At 37.5% G+C, this 14172-nt stretch overlaps 1 protein-coding gene across 10 annotated transcripts in view; it reads left to right on the top strand.

Annotated features, from left to right (window-relative positions):
• The window catches only part of LOC105468005 (cAMP responsive element binding protein 1), an 84636-nt gene that overhangs the window by 17155 nt on the left and 53309 nt on the right, over positions 1–14172 (top strand). For 9 of the 10 annotated variants that reach the window (XR_979228.2, XR_011610004.1, XR_011610005.1 and 6 more), the window contains exon 2: positions 9749–9870. Coding sequence is in view for 7 of the 10 variants with exons in the window: in XM_071073307.1 (XP_070929408.1) it covers positions 9757–9870 (114 nt within the window). In the remaining 3 variants the exon portion in view is untranslated. Of the gene's footprint in view, positions 1–3417; positions 3678–9748; positions 9871–14172 lie in introns of those variants that run through there. The other variant, XM_071073308.1, reaches the window with a different exon arrangement.

The raw sequence follows: 14172 nt of genomic DNA on the forward strand, positions 1-14172 counted from the left end.
TTCCTTTGCTGTTTGACTAGTAAGCAAAATGTAATCAAACTAATTAGCATATTACATAATAGTCCGCATAGTTCCATTGCCAAATATTACAGAGAACTCCTCACTTTTTATAATTGGAGGCTATCTGGTATAACCCTGAAGTCTTGAACTTTCCTTACAAATCTCTTAATATCTTTTGTTCTCTATCTGTGAAGTTAGCTAACATCAGAATTCCTGCATTATAATTCCTCCCATAACATGTCTGTCTCACCTGAAGAAAACTGAATTTTCACTCTTGCATGTCCAATTTGTAAATAATTCACCAAGAATAACAATTCAAAATAACAAATGTTACTTCATAAACTTATTTTTAAAACACTTGGACATTCATCTCCCATTTGGATGTAGTGATTTTGACATAATCACTTTGGTTTTCGTAAGTAAATGTAAGTAGGCTATACGTATTTAACTTTGGGGCATAATAACTTTTGGGTCCTTACAGTTTCAGCATTGAGCTAGTTTACAAAGCAGAACTAACATTTGAAGACAGCTTCATTCTTTGTCAACATAAAAATTGCTTTTGTCAAAGTAACTGTAGGAAGTATATAATCTCTTTTTTCTTAAAAAAAATGAGCTCCAAATAGCCATTTTGTAATGCTTCATGTATAGAGGTTTCTGTGAAATCAGTTCTTCGAAATGTTCAAAGTGTAAAAAGCTGTGAAACACCCATTAAGTGGGTGTTTGGAATGAAAGGGGAATGAAAAGATATGAGATAAAAATGTTATCTAAAATAATGCATAGTCATGGCTGCTGCTTAGCTAAGCAACACTGTCTGTTGGTGGCCATATACATGAAGACTTGTTTCAAATTCTTGATTATAGTCTTACCTGAAGGAAAACAAGGCAAGTAAACTTTGCAAGTACTTAATTTAAAACAAACAAACAAAAAAAACTTTAAGAAAGCACTACACCCTTCTTGTTGAAAGGTGCTATAGATTTAGTCACATATTCTGAGATGGCTGTCAAACCGTGCAGTATGGTTCTGTTTATCAGATGACGTTTTATTTGGGTTGGGGGGGATGGAGTCTCATTCATTGTGTCACCCAGGAAGGAGTGCAGTGGTGCAATCTCGACTCACTGCAACCCCCACTTCCCAGGTTCAAGCATTCTTGTGCTTCAGCCTCCTGAGTAGCTGGGATTACAGGTGCATACTACCACGCCAAGCTAATTTTTGTATTTTTAGTAGAGACAGGGTTTCACCATGTTGGCCAGGTGGATCGCAAACTCCTGGCCTCAAGTAATCTGCCCACCTTGGCCTCCCCAAAGTGCAGGGATTTACAGGTGTGAGCCACTGCGCCTGGCTGGCATTTCTCTAACACATATCTGTTAAATACTTCCTTCAAGAACAATATCTTTGTCATAGGGCATGCTACTTTTTTTTTTTTTTTTTTTTTTTTTTTTTGCGACGGAGTCTTGCTCTGTCACCCAGTCTGGAGTGCAGTGGCATGATCTTGGCTCACTGCAAGCTCTGCCTTCCAGGTTCACGCCATTCTCCTGCCTCAGCCTCCCGAGTAGCTGGGACTGCAGGCGCCCGCCACCACGCCTGGCTAATTTTTGTATTTTTAGTAGAGATGGGGTTTCACCGTGTTAGCCAGGATGGTCTCGATCTCCTGACCTCATGATCCGCCCGCCTTGGCCTCCCAAAGTGCTGGGATTACAGGCGTGAGCCACCGCGCCCAGCCTGGGTATGCTACATTTTTTAAAAACAAGTTTATTTATCAAGGATGGCATTCAAATACCCTGGTAATTACAAAACTGCAATTATAAAATACAAAATATTGAACTTAAACAGTTTCTCTGAGTTAAATCCAATAAATAAATCAGAGAATTTATTTTCTTAAATAATATTGAAAAGATTCCTGGGGCCAGGCCTGGTGGCTCACATCTGCAATCCCAGCACTTTGGGAGGTCGACCCAGGTAGATCGCCTAAGGTCAGGAGTTTGAGACCAGCCTGGCCAACGTGGTGAAACCTGTCTCTACTAAAAATACAAAAATTAGCCAGGTGTGGTGGTGCACATCGGTAATCCCAGCTACTTGTGTGGCTGAGGCAGAAGAATCACTTGAACCGCGGAGGCAGATGTTGCAGTGAGTCGAGATTACTCCATTGCACTCCAGCCTGGGCAACAAAAGCAAAACTCCATCCCCGCACCGCCTCGCCCGCCCCCCACAAAAAAAGAAAAAAGATTCCTTTTTGCTATATATCGCCCTCTTTTTGGTGGTTAAGGTGGTGGTTGGGTTATTTTGGTGTTTTCTATTAATACATAGTTTACAAAAGTAAACAAATTTTCATGCTTTTATTCCTGTCTTATAAGTAATTTAAATTTTATCAGATTCAGATCACAGAGTTAACTTCATGTATAACTTTTCTTGCTTTCTAATGTCTAGATTGGAGGCTGAAATAAGGATTTGTTGTCTGTTTAAAGCAGAAGGACCTTGGTGGGAGCACAGGGAAAACTCAGCTTGATAAAGATACCAATTTATTTTCGTTTATCACATTGCCTGCTCTAACTTGTCCCCTTAAAATATTTATAACCTTTGTTACAGTGTGATCAGTCTAATCTAGTCTAAGGTTTATTCAGTTGAAGTTGATCTGTTGAGGAGTGTGTGTACATATATACATACATGTATAGGCATATGACATTTGAATATGCTTTTTTGACTGTCTGGTCTCAATGAAGATGTGCTATATTTAACACCAATAGACTATTATTAGCATCAGAAACCTGGAACATTGCTAATTTTCCAGTATTGATTAGATACATCTCAGTTCTCCCAGATTGGACATATGGTAAAGATAAATGACAAGTATTTTAAGGTTAACAACCCTCCCCTACTTAAGAAAAAAAAAAGTGCAGGGAAAAAAGTAGAGGAAAACAGTAGACAGTGCAACATAGTTACTGATTCTTGGAAAGCTAAAGTCTATTGTGTAGCACCTGAACATTATAACACTTTAGAAAATAAAGGTATTTTGAAGGGTGTAAGAATGTATTAGCAAGGCTTTGACCGGGAGAGGTGGCTCATGCCTGCCTGGCCTGTAGTCCCAACACTTTGGGAGCCAGAGTGGGCAGATCACGAAGTCAGGAAATCGAGACCATCCTGGCTAACACGGTGAAACCCTATCTCTACTAAAAATACAAAAAATTAGCCGAGTGTATGGTGGCATGCGCCTGTAGTCCCAGGTACTCGGGAAGCTGAGGCAGGAGAATCGCTTGAACCCGGGAGGCGGAGCTTGCAGTGAGCTGAAATCGTGCCACTACACTCCAGCCTGGGCGAAAGAGCGAGACTCCATCTCAAAAAAAAAAAAAAAAAAATGTATTAGCAAGGCTTTCAGTTACCCTAAAAACTAAATATAGGTACAACATAGCTATTTAGAAATAATTATGTATCACATGTAGGTACTTCTAGATATACTTATGAAGAGTATTTTTAGTTAACATATCTGACTGTAACAACAAAATAGTCATTCAGTTTTAAAATCATGTGCCCAAATATGCCTTTTGCTGTGGTTACCTTGGAGACTTTGGAGTTCTGCCATGTGATTTCCTTAAATCCCTGGAATTTTTGATTGCTGAGAGTTCAGGAGGAGTTGCCCACTTGTTAGTGTGCAGGGAAATGTGTTTTTCTCACTTCTAGTTGAGGTCATTCTATTTTTTTGTTTTTAATCATAGCATGTGTTCTATTAGTTATTAATGTATTATTTCTTCTTTACAGTCAAAATTCACAACTTATTTCTTTGAATGTTATCTCTGATCCTAAATGGGATGAAAATTGCCCTAGATTTAGGAGTTTAGAAAGTTTACTAGGTTGTGGGGAAGATGGGTTTATTTTTCATAAACTTGGACTAGAATGTTGATGATTATAAGGACTGGGACATTTCCTAAAGGTCAAATATTTTAAGGTGAAAGTATGTATTCTTTCCTTTTGCTTAATGATTGAAAGAAAAAGTGGTAGTATGGGCTTGCTTTCTATTATGAGCTTTAATTTGTAATTTGATGAAGATTTTTGTTAACTTGCTATAGGTAGTTAAGTAAGGAAACAGTGGTGCCAGAATTTGTCCCTGATTCAGTATATTTCTGTGCAGGTCTTGAGTAGATGAATTTAAATGCTACTTTATTAATAAGGGTTATATAGTCAACCTTTATAATACTAAGAACCTCCAACCTTCTTCCCAGCTTTATTTTTCTACACGCTTCCCATCATCTGACTTATGTGTTTTACTTGTTTACTAGAATGTAAGCTACATAAAAGCAGAGTTTTTAAAATTTCTTCTGTTCATTGCTTTATTCTCAGTGGCTATTATCATTTATCTTTTTTCCTTGTTTTCTATACAAAGTCTCTTATCAGCCACTAACTTACTCGTTTCTGTACAGGGCTATAATTCAAACCTTTGCTCATTCCATTTTTCTTGTAGAAAAAGTTCTTCCCAAACTTATCAATACTGTGTTCATCCTTAATGCCTCTTTGGAATTCTCTCATTCTCCTGACTATTGCTGAACGCAGTCTCTTTTAAATGCCGAGGAAGCACTCATTTGACACGTTGCTGAGATGTTTACCTAAACTACATTTTAAACTTTTTAATATCTACTACCGCTTTTACTGTGGAAAGGGGTATGAAAGTGTTACAATATGGGATATGAAAGTCCCTTTACTATTGGGAAATCTAATCAGATAAATTTCTTGAGGCTAGAATGGAAAGAAAAAACTTTAGAAGTTAAGTGAAGGGACTGTTAATTAACTGTTTAATAACTTAACAACAGTTATGACCAGAGCAACATAATAGATAAAAGACAATCTCCACTAAGAATCTTCACTAGGTAGAAGTATGGCTTGTAGCTTTTTAAAAAAAAATACTGCTAATAATCTCAGGTTGTATTACAGTCTCATTATTGTACAAATGGATGAGAATATCTCTGTATTTGCCCAGGATCAAGAGGCTAGGTGACCTCTTACTCAATGTGTCATTCTTTGCTATATGTATTAGTATATAATAAAAGGAAATACTTCCTTTACCATAAATGTTAAATTAGCCGAGCCTGGTGGCGGGCGCCTGTAGTCCCAGCTACTCGGAAGGCTGAGCAGGAGAATGGCATGAACCCAGGAGGTGGAGCTTGCAGTGAGCCGAGATTGTGCCACTGCACTCCAGCCTGGGCGACAGAGCGAGACTCTGTCACACACACACACACACAAAAAAGGCATCTTTTAATTTTTTAATTCATCCCTCTTGTTTTTACAGATGAGAAATTAAAACACAGAAAGTTTAGTTTGTCTAACAACCACTAGAGACAATGCCAGTTGGTGACAAATCCTGCTTGTCATCAAGTGTTAGGCTGTGTTTCCCACCTACTTAGAACAACATTCTTTGTTTTTCTAAAGATTGAATGAATAATACTACAGAATCACTTGGCTTTTTACTTTTTATATTAAGGGGTAGAATTCCAGAGACCATTGTAGCAAAATGATACATATCTGTGAATCGGTTAAAAAATTGTTTCTTTTAAACATAGCACTATTTCAAAATTTGTTAGCTAAGCTCAAAGTTTCTAAAGGATTAGTCTTATGTTAATTTTAAGATAAATCCAAAAAACCCCCAAATCTTAAACCTTAATGCCAAATAAATATTAAAAACAGAATCATTGAAAGAACAAGAATTACAAAACTATCAAGCCAATAGTATATTTTAAGTGACTTTATGACTTTACAATACATTCTGTTTCTAATGTTCCAAGCCTGATGTTTCATGTAACATTCTGAGTTCATATGTATCTGGTTTCTTTCTTATTTTATAGCATTATTCAGTCTTTTATTATTTATTTTTTGCATTTGTTTAGTGAATTAAGAATCTCCTTCATACCACTTGGGAACTCACATATGTGTCTGGATTATGGCACTGCCAGCTAGACTGGTACTGGGTAAATAGGAAAATTAAAAATTCTACACATGATACTATACCACCTCTCCTCTCTATACCTGAGGGTATAAACAAAAAGAGCAAAAAACTTTCAGAGTCCAAAATAATTCTCACCAGCACTTTAAGGAAAGGCCTACTTTTTCTGATGAACTATTATATTTGTACTGTTGCCTAAGTTGTTGGTATCTACTTAAGATAAAAATTATAAAAATTAAGAAGGCTATCCTCTACCCCAAAAAAGGATTGGTAGGCTGCTTGAATGAAATGATAATAAAACACCAGTTGTTTAAATTGGGCTCCTATACATTGGAAATATCACACTTTGTTTTAAAAAGAAATATTATCCAGTTGTGGAGGGAAGAGGATGAAAAGCATTTTGAGTATGTCTTTGTAACGAAAATTTACTTGTATTCACTAATGGCTTTGTTCCTTTATTGTAATACAGTAATATTTTATTTTCCAAAACAAAAAGTTGTAATGGTGTTCTGTACCTTAAATGACAAAAAAAAATTAAGTAGTCTCAATGTGTTGTAAATAAAAATGAAATAAATGATCAATCTGTGCGTTAGATTGTGTTTAATCAAATGGTAGAGTAAAAGTACACATACCAGATGACAGCATAGCTTTAAAAATGTGGCTTGAAATAAAGTCCTTTAAAAATGGTTGTGTATACCCTGTCTACAAAGGAGGTATTATGATACATTTGTATTTATCTTCATTCTAGATAAAATGATGGTTTGCAGGGGGAGAAATGGAGAAAAAATTGTGAATGTCTACTGTTTTTTTTTTTGTTTTTTTTTTTTTTGGTAAAACAGTCTAGCTCTGTCACCCAGGCTGCAGTGCAGTGGTGTGATCTCGGCTCACTACAACCTCCGCCTCCTGGGTTCAAGCAATTCTCCTGCCTCAGCCTCCCAAGTATCCCAAGTAGCTGGGATTACAGGCACCTGCCACCACACTCGGCTAATTTTTTGTATTTTTAGTAGAGACAGGGTTTCACCATGTTGGCCAAGCTGGTCTGGAACTCCTGATCTCAGGTGATCCACCAGCCTCAGCCTCCCAAAGTGCTGGGATTACAGGCATGAGCCACCACACCTGGCTGTGAATGTCTGCTCTTATTACCTTGACTCAGTACTGTCATTGAGAGTATTTATTTATTTATTTTATTGTTACTGAAATTAGTTTTTTGTTTTTATATGCCATTTTCTTCAAGATGAAAAGTATGGATAACTTACAGGTAAACTTTTTTTTTTTTTTTTTTTTTTTTTTTGAGACAGAGTCTCACTCTGACACCAAGGCTGAAGTGAAGTGGCACCATGTCAGCTCACTGCAGCCTCTGTCTCCTGGGTTCAAGCAATTCTCCTGCCTCAGCCTCCCAAGTAGCTGGGATTACAGGCACCCACTACCACGCCTGGCTAGTTTTTATGCTTTTAGTAGAGATGAGGTTTCACCATGTTGACCAGGCTGGTCTTGAACTGCTGACCTCAGGTGATCCACCTGCCTCTGCCTCCCAGAGTGCTGGGATTACAGGCATAAGCCATCGCTCCCAGCCCAGGTAAACTTTTGTTGTTGTTGTTTGTTACATTTGATGTCTGTCTTATTTTTAGTTTAAAAATAAAGTTTTTTATTTTTAAATAAAAAGATTGCAAAATATAACTCAGTAAGTTAATCACCAGTGATAACCAGAGTTATTTGATACTTTTTTAAGTTATTTTTTATAATTTAGAAATATAGGGTAAATAGGCAAAATTTAAACAAAAATGGTAATTTCATATAAAAAGTATCTGAGATTTTAAAAACTTTGTATCAAAATTATAGTTTTGATTTATTATTTTATAATATTATACATGTCTTGTGACATTAAAGTTTAATTGTACAAGTAATCCTGAATCCATGCTCATGGGAAGAAAGAAACTTCAGTCAATATTAAAATACTGAAATATGTCTAGAGTTAAAGGTGAAAGTCATTCTGTACAGTTCTACAAAATTCTATTTCTCTCTTCAGAGCTACTGCTAATAGTTTAGTGTTTAATCTTGCACACCTTTTGCATGCATAAACCTTTACAACAATTTGTTTTACTTTTTTAAAAATATAAATGGGGCTCTATTTTACAGTATGTCAATATATTAAATTTTTTCATTGTTACAATTTTGTAATGGTTCTCTTAATGATGGATAATTGTTTTCAGGTGGTTTTTTTTTTTTTGTTATGATTAAAAAATTTTACAGCAAATACCATTGAACTACATCTCTGGATATTACTATTGATTATATGGTCAGTGCACTTGTCTTGGTGGCTTTATGAATATTTTAAATAATGTATTCAAGTCTATTGATCTTTTTCCTTATCATCTGTGTTTTGTGGATTTTGATATTTCCAAACTATTTATATTCATTTCTACAGAGATATTTTCATTTTCATTTTTTAAACTGTCACTTGTAAAACACTTTCTTTTTATAGAACCTTATGAGTGACAGCAAAATGTATTAGTATGTAATACATTGTGATGGAGTGTAATGATCACAAGGATCAGTGACAGTTTTGATGATCAGTTTCAGAGTTGTAAAATAAATGAAATATATTCTGGAAAAGTCGTGGGCTTTTTGTGTTATTTGTGGAATCACTAAAGGTAGTCCGTCAGTATTAACAAATTTGTTTTGACAGATAAGATGCGAGACACTGAATTATAACAGGCCTTAGAAACATTGCCTGTTTTCCTGAATCCTTTAGACAGGATTGTTTCCCCAGTTAACAGAGATTTCTCTAACCTTGATTTACAGTAGCTACTGCTGGTAGGAATTGCTCTCCACTCCACTTTTTCTGCCATCCAGTGTTAGATTACCCAACAGATACACTAAGTGCTTAGCAAAGCAGAGCCCAAAAAGTAATACGAATTTTTACCTTACACAGAATTTTACAATTAAAAAATATAAAAGGTGTTTCTCTGTGTATGTATATATGTGTACAGTATAGTGTTGCATGCTATACATAGGGTAAGGTATCAGAATGCCTTAACTTTTTCCGTGTTTGGCACCTCTGATTTGGCTCTGTGGCCATTTATTCCACCTTTCTACCTTGAAATTCCACAACTTGGGCTTTTGAAATTACCTGGTATGGTGCCATGCACGTGTATTCTCAGCTACTCCAGAGGCTGAGGTGGGAGGATCACTTGAGTCCGGGAGTTTTAGATTGAGATGACCTGTGATCACGCTACTGCACTCCAGTCTGGGCAACAGAGCGAGACCTCATCTCTAAAAAAAATTTGGGCTTGAAACGGACTGATTTTGTCCTACCACTAGTAATCACTTTTGGAAGTAGCTTACAATTCCTGTTTCTTTCCTCTTATGGGGGGAAATACCCTTATGGGAGGTATTATGAAGCCAATATCTAATAGACTCTGTCATCATTAGCTCACTTCCACTCTCTGCCATCTCTCTGTACCCGATGAGTATAGTTTTGAAAAATTATAATTTTGCTACCACTGCACCTCTCCTTGTTAGTAGGGGAGATTTATGTAAGAGAAGAATCTTTTATTTCTAGACAAGGTAATATCTCATTGGGAAGAAACAGCCGAGGGAGAAGAAATGTTTTTTTCTTCTTCGAAAGGACAAGAACTTTTATAGCTCAGCGTATTTGAACAAGTTTGACAGTAATTCAGCTACATTATATTTTAACTAGATTTCTGAGTTCACTTGGTAACTTAACCACCACGTATATACCTATTTATAACTTGAAATTTGCCTTTAAAGTCATGAAAGCACAAAGCACTGTGGTGCTTGTAACACTCTTCCATATTATTATAGGTAACTAAATGACCATGGAATCTGGAGCCGAGAACCAGCAGAGTGGAGATGCAGCTGTAACAGAAGCTGAAAACCAACAAATGACAGTTCAAGCCCAGCCACAGATTGCCACATTAGCCCAGGTATAAAATACGTGGAGAGATTCCAGTTTGTGACTCTTCCTAGAGGAATATGTTTCGAAGAGAATTTAGTTGTTATTACATAGATATACATAGAATGAGCAAGAGATAATTCTTACAATATCAAAATTCCTGTTTACTTAGTATTAGCGTATGTTTAGAAATGATAGTATTCAATAACAACAGTAAAATGTATTATTAAACAATAATACAGTATTTTTAGTGAAATGACCCAGAAATAATTACATTTTAAACTTATGGGTAAATTAATTGGTGCTCTTAGATAAGGAAGGAAAACCTTGGCTCTGTATGACAACTGCTTTTTTTTTTTTGTATGACACAGATTTATTTTTCAGCAGTGCAGATGCAGATAATATGAAAGCCTAAGTTTATATACCTAAACTAAAAATTAGGATAAGCAAATAAGTTGACATGTAAGGAAATTTTAAGGATGATAGTAGTTTTCTTGTTTCCTGTATATTTTAAATATAATTCCTGATACTTTCATTTCATCTTTGTCTTTAACATCCTATCTTTAAGAATATTTTCTCTCATTCTTATGTGTGTGTTTGCATGTATTTTCCTCAGATATTTTATTAATAGCTGTTTACATAGATAGGAATGAGAAAGGTGGTTAACTTAAAAAACAAATAGCAAATACAGACCTGCTAGGTAATAGTGTGATACCGCCTCTTTCAGATGAAGGTTCCCAGGAGAATATAATCCTAACAGAAACTCTGATATATGTAGCTTCAGTTTCTCCAAGAGTTTAAAAGTTCCTAGAGAAGTCACCTAGCAAGAATGAATAATGGGAAATAGAGGGCTCACCACACTTGGTGTCTGGCTGAGATAGTGTGAGCCAGATACTAGATTTCCAGCAAGAACATAGTCAGAAGGAGTGAGCTGTTCTGTGTTTTCTCGTAAGACCACCAGGGCTTACCTCCAGCCTTCAGGAATAAGACAAAGCTAGATACATTTAATGTACTCATACGAGGCAGGCTGCAGGACTTAAGGGGAGAGAACCAGGACTTCCATCAATACAGGGGCAACACATAAGAATCTGGGCTCATCTGTGCATTTTGCCCTCTAGAAAGAAGAAGACACAATGCTAGGCTGGGCACCGTGGCTCACGCCTGTAATCCCAGCACTTTAGGAGGCTGAGGCGGGCAGATCACGTGAGGTCAGGAGTTCAAGACCAGCCTGGCCAACATGGTGAAACCCCATCTCTACTAAAAATACAAAAAAACAGGCGTGGTAGCACACGCCTGTAAATCCAGCTACCTCGGAAGGCTGAGGCAGGAGCGTTGCTTAAGCCCGGGAGGCAGAGGTTGCAGTGAACCAAGATTGCGCCACTGCATTCCAGTCGGGGTGACAGAACAAGACTCCCTCTCAACAAAAAAAAAAGAAGAAGAAGATGCAATGCCAGTAGGCATCTTTATGATGATAACCCTCAACATATCTATCTCTGGAGTCACACTATTTTGTCCACTCTGGTTGTCCCCAGAGTCAGCTGTATTGTGTCATCCTGGGAATTCCATTTTCTCACAATTTGTGTTTTTGGTATGGTAAAGCATGTTTTCCAATGGTTTTATGAGAAAGAAGGGTTGGCTGAGTAAAGATAGCATGTTATAAAAATTGAATGTATGGGCTGGGCGTGGTGGCTCACGCCTGTAATCCCAGCACTTTGGGAGGCCGAGGCGGGCAGAACATGAGGTCAGGAGATCAAGACCATCCTGGCTAACATGGTGAAACCCCGTCTCTACTTAAAATACAAAAAATTAGCCAGGTGTAGTGGTGGACTCCCGTAGTCCTAGCTACTCAGGAGGCTGAGGCAGGAGAATGGCATGAACCCGGGACGCAGAGCTTGCAGTGAGCTGAGACCACACCACTGCACTCCAGCCTGGGTGACAGAGCAAGACTCCATCTCAGTCAGTCAGTTGAATGTACATGTGCCTTAACATCTAGAAGATCTACAGCAAAAATATTAAAAGTGATTAGCTATGGGTGATAGGAATATAAAGGGTTCTTATTTTTTATTGTCTGTATTTTATAAATTTGTAATGAAAGGAGCCATTATATAAAATTATTAGTGTAGAAAAGGAATTATTCATTGAGTTAGCTAGGTATATTTTCCCTAGAGAAGGCTCAGGAAAGAGAACATAGTAATTGCTTCAAATATTAGAAGAGCATTTATATGGAATTGAGATGAGATACTCTGAGTAAGGTTATGGTTCTCAAACTTCAGTGTCAGGGGAAGTACCATTGGGTTCCTGTTAGATTTAACTTTACGAGTATCCTGTGTGACTCTAATGAAGCTATTCCATGGACCACATTTTGAGAACCAAATAAGACTAAGCAAGACTTACAGTGGCCAGAGAGAAAGTGATTAATAAGGAAGGACTTTATTACTATCCAGAGATGGAAGCTCCTGGTTTTAACCTGTATGCCAAAGACTCTGTTTTTATAGGGATCTTTCCCCCAGGCTTCACAGTCAAATATTTCACTGCCTGCTAAAATAAACATCTCTACAAATTCAGATGTCAGATTAGGCTCATCATCTATTACAACTCCAGTTACCCAAAAGGCTGTCCTTACTTCTTGCATTCTCTTTTTCAATTAAGGACATAGTCTACCAATTCTCTTTCAGACATGAAATGTGGGTCATCTGCAGTTCCTCTGTCACCTCTTTTAACCATTCATAAAGCCGTTTCTGGACTGCTTCCAAATTTTCATAAAATCACTTCCCTCATTCCCATCTCTGCTACTACTAACTGCCCTACTTTTGGCCTTCATCATCTTTCCTTAACTACTGCATGGGCTTTCTTCGTTGGTCTCCCCACCACCAGTTTTCCCCCCAAAATACGTATCTTTCACACTGCCACTAAAGTGATTTTTTTTTTTTTGAGATGGAGTTTTGCTCTTGTTGCCCAGTCTGGAGTTCAATGGCGCGATCTCGGCTCACTGCAACCTCTGCCCCCCGCCGGTTTAAGCAGTTCTCCTGCTTCAGCCTCCCAAGTAGCTGGGATTACAGGCGCCTGCCACCACACCCGGCTAATTTTTTGTATTTTTAGTAGAGATGGGGTTTCACCATGTTGGCCAGGCTGGTCTCGGAACTCCAGACCTCAGGTGATCCACCCACCTCAGCCTCCCAAAGTGCTAGGATTACAGGCGTGAGCCACCTCGCCTGGCCTAAAGTGATCTATCTAAAAGCAAAAATCACCTTGGTATTTAGGAGTTCAAAAGCCCTTCAGTGGATTCTACAGTTCCCTCAGGATAGAATGCAATTTCTTTGATGTGACATAATACAGGCTTTTTATGACTAGCACTTCTAGGCCCACCTGCCTCCATTGTTTTCTCTCTCCCTACTTCAAACATCATACAGTAACACACTTATGTGCTCCATTGGTGCTGAGCTGCTGGTTATCCCACTCTGCCATGTATGCTGTTTCTCTTTGCTTTTGCCACTGCTCCACTCTGCTTGAAATTCTCTGACTCTTCCCTGTAAGTAATAATAACAACTCTAAATTTTTTCTTTTGTTTTAAATTCACATTCTTACCAGGTAGCCTCCCCTTCTCTTAGGTTGGGTAGAGTAATTCTCCTCAGTGTGTCCATTTTTCTTTTAGCAAACCTCATTACTAAACTGAATTGTATTTATTTGTGTCTCTTTTCCCCATTCCTTCACATACATACCCCCAGTAATTTATTTGAGGTCAGAAACCCCTCTCTTTCTCACTTCTGTAGTTTCAGTTCTAACATTAATCCTGGAACATAGGTCCCCAGTAACTGTTTCCTGAATTAGCAAATAGAATTCCTATCCTTGAATGCGTTCAAGCATAGGAGCAATAAATAACATCTGATAGACATGTATGATCTAAGGACCCTTTTAACCTGGATATTGACTCATTAAAACTGCGTTAGTTCTAGACTTAGTAGGTCAGGTTTGCTCGTGCTTGAGAGCAGTTAGATTTTAGAATGTGACTTATTTAACATATTCTGAAGAATTTTATGTTTCTTCAAGGATGGTATATCTGTTGACCTTGGGTGAACACTTAATCTCGTTGAGCAGTTATTTTTGCTCTTAAAATGGAGATCCTTATCACCGAGTCTTCATTTTCTTCAAATAGCGAAATCAGAAATTGGAAATGAAAGCAGGTGGGAAAATGTAAAGTGCCATACAAATAAAGTGATACCTCATGTTCTGAGAGTCTGTATTATATATTTGGTATAGCATTGAAATAGCTTTTTTTTTTTTTTTTTGTCACTTGGGAACAGCTGAAAAGGGTAGGGGTATAGTTTTTGGTGTT

Source organism: Macaca nemestrina, chromosome 11 (assembly GCF_043159975.1).
Source record: "Macaca nemestrina isolate mMacNem1 chromosome 11, mMacNem.hap1, whole genome shotgun sequence".
Taxonomy (NCBI): domain Eukaryota; kingdom Metazoa; phylum Chordata; class Mammalia; order Primates; family Cercopithecidae; genus Macaca; species Macaca nemestrina.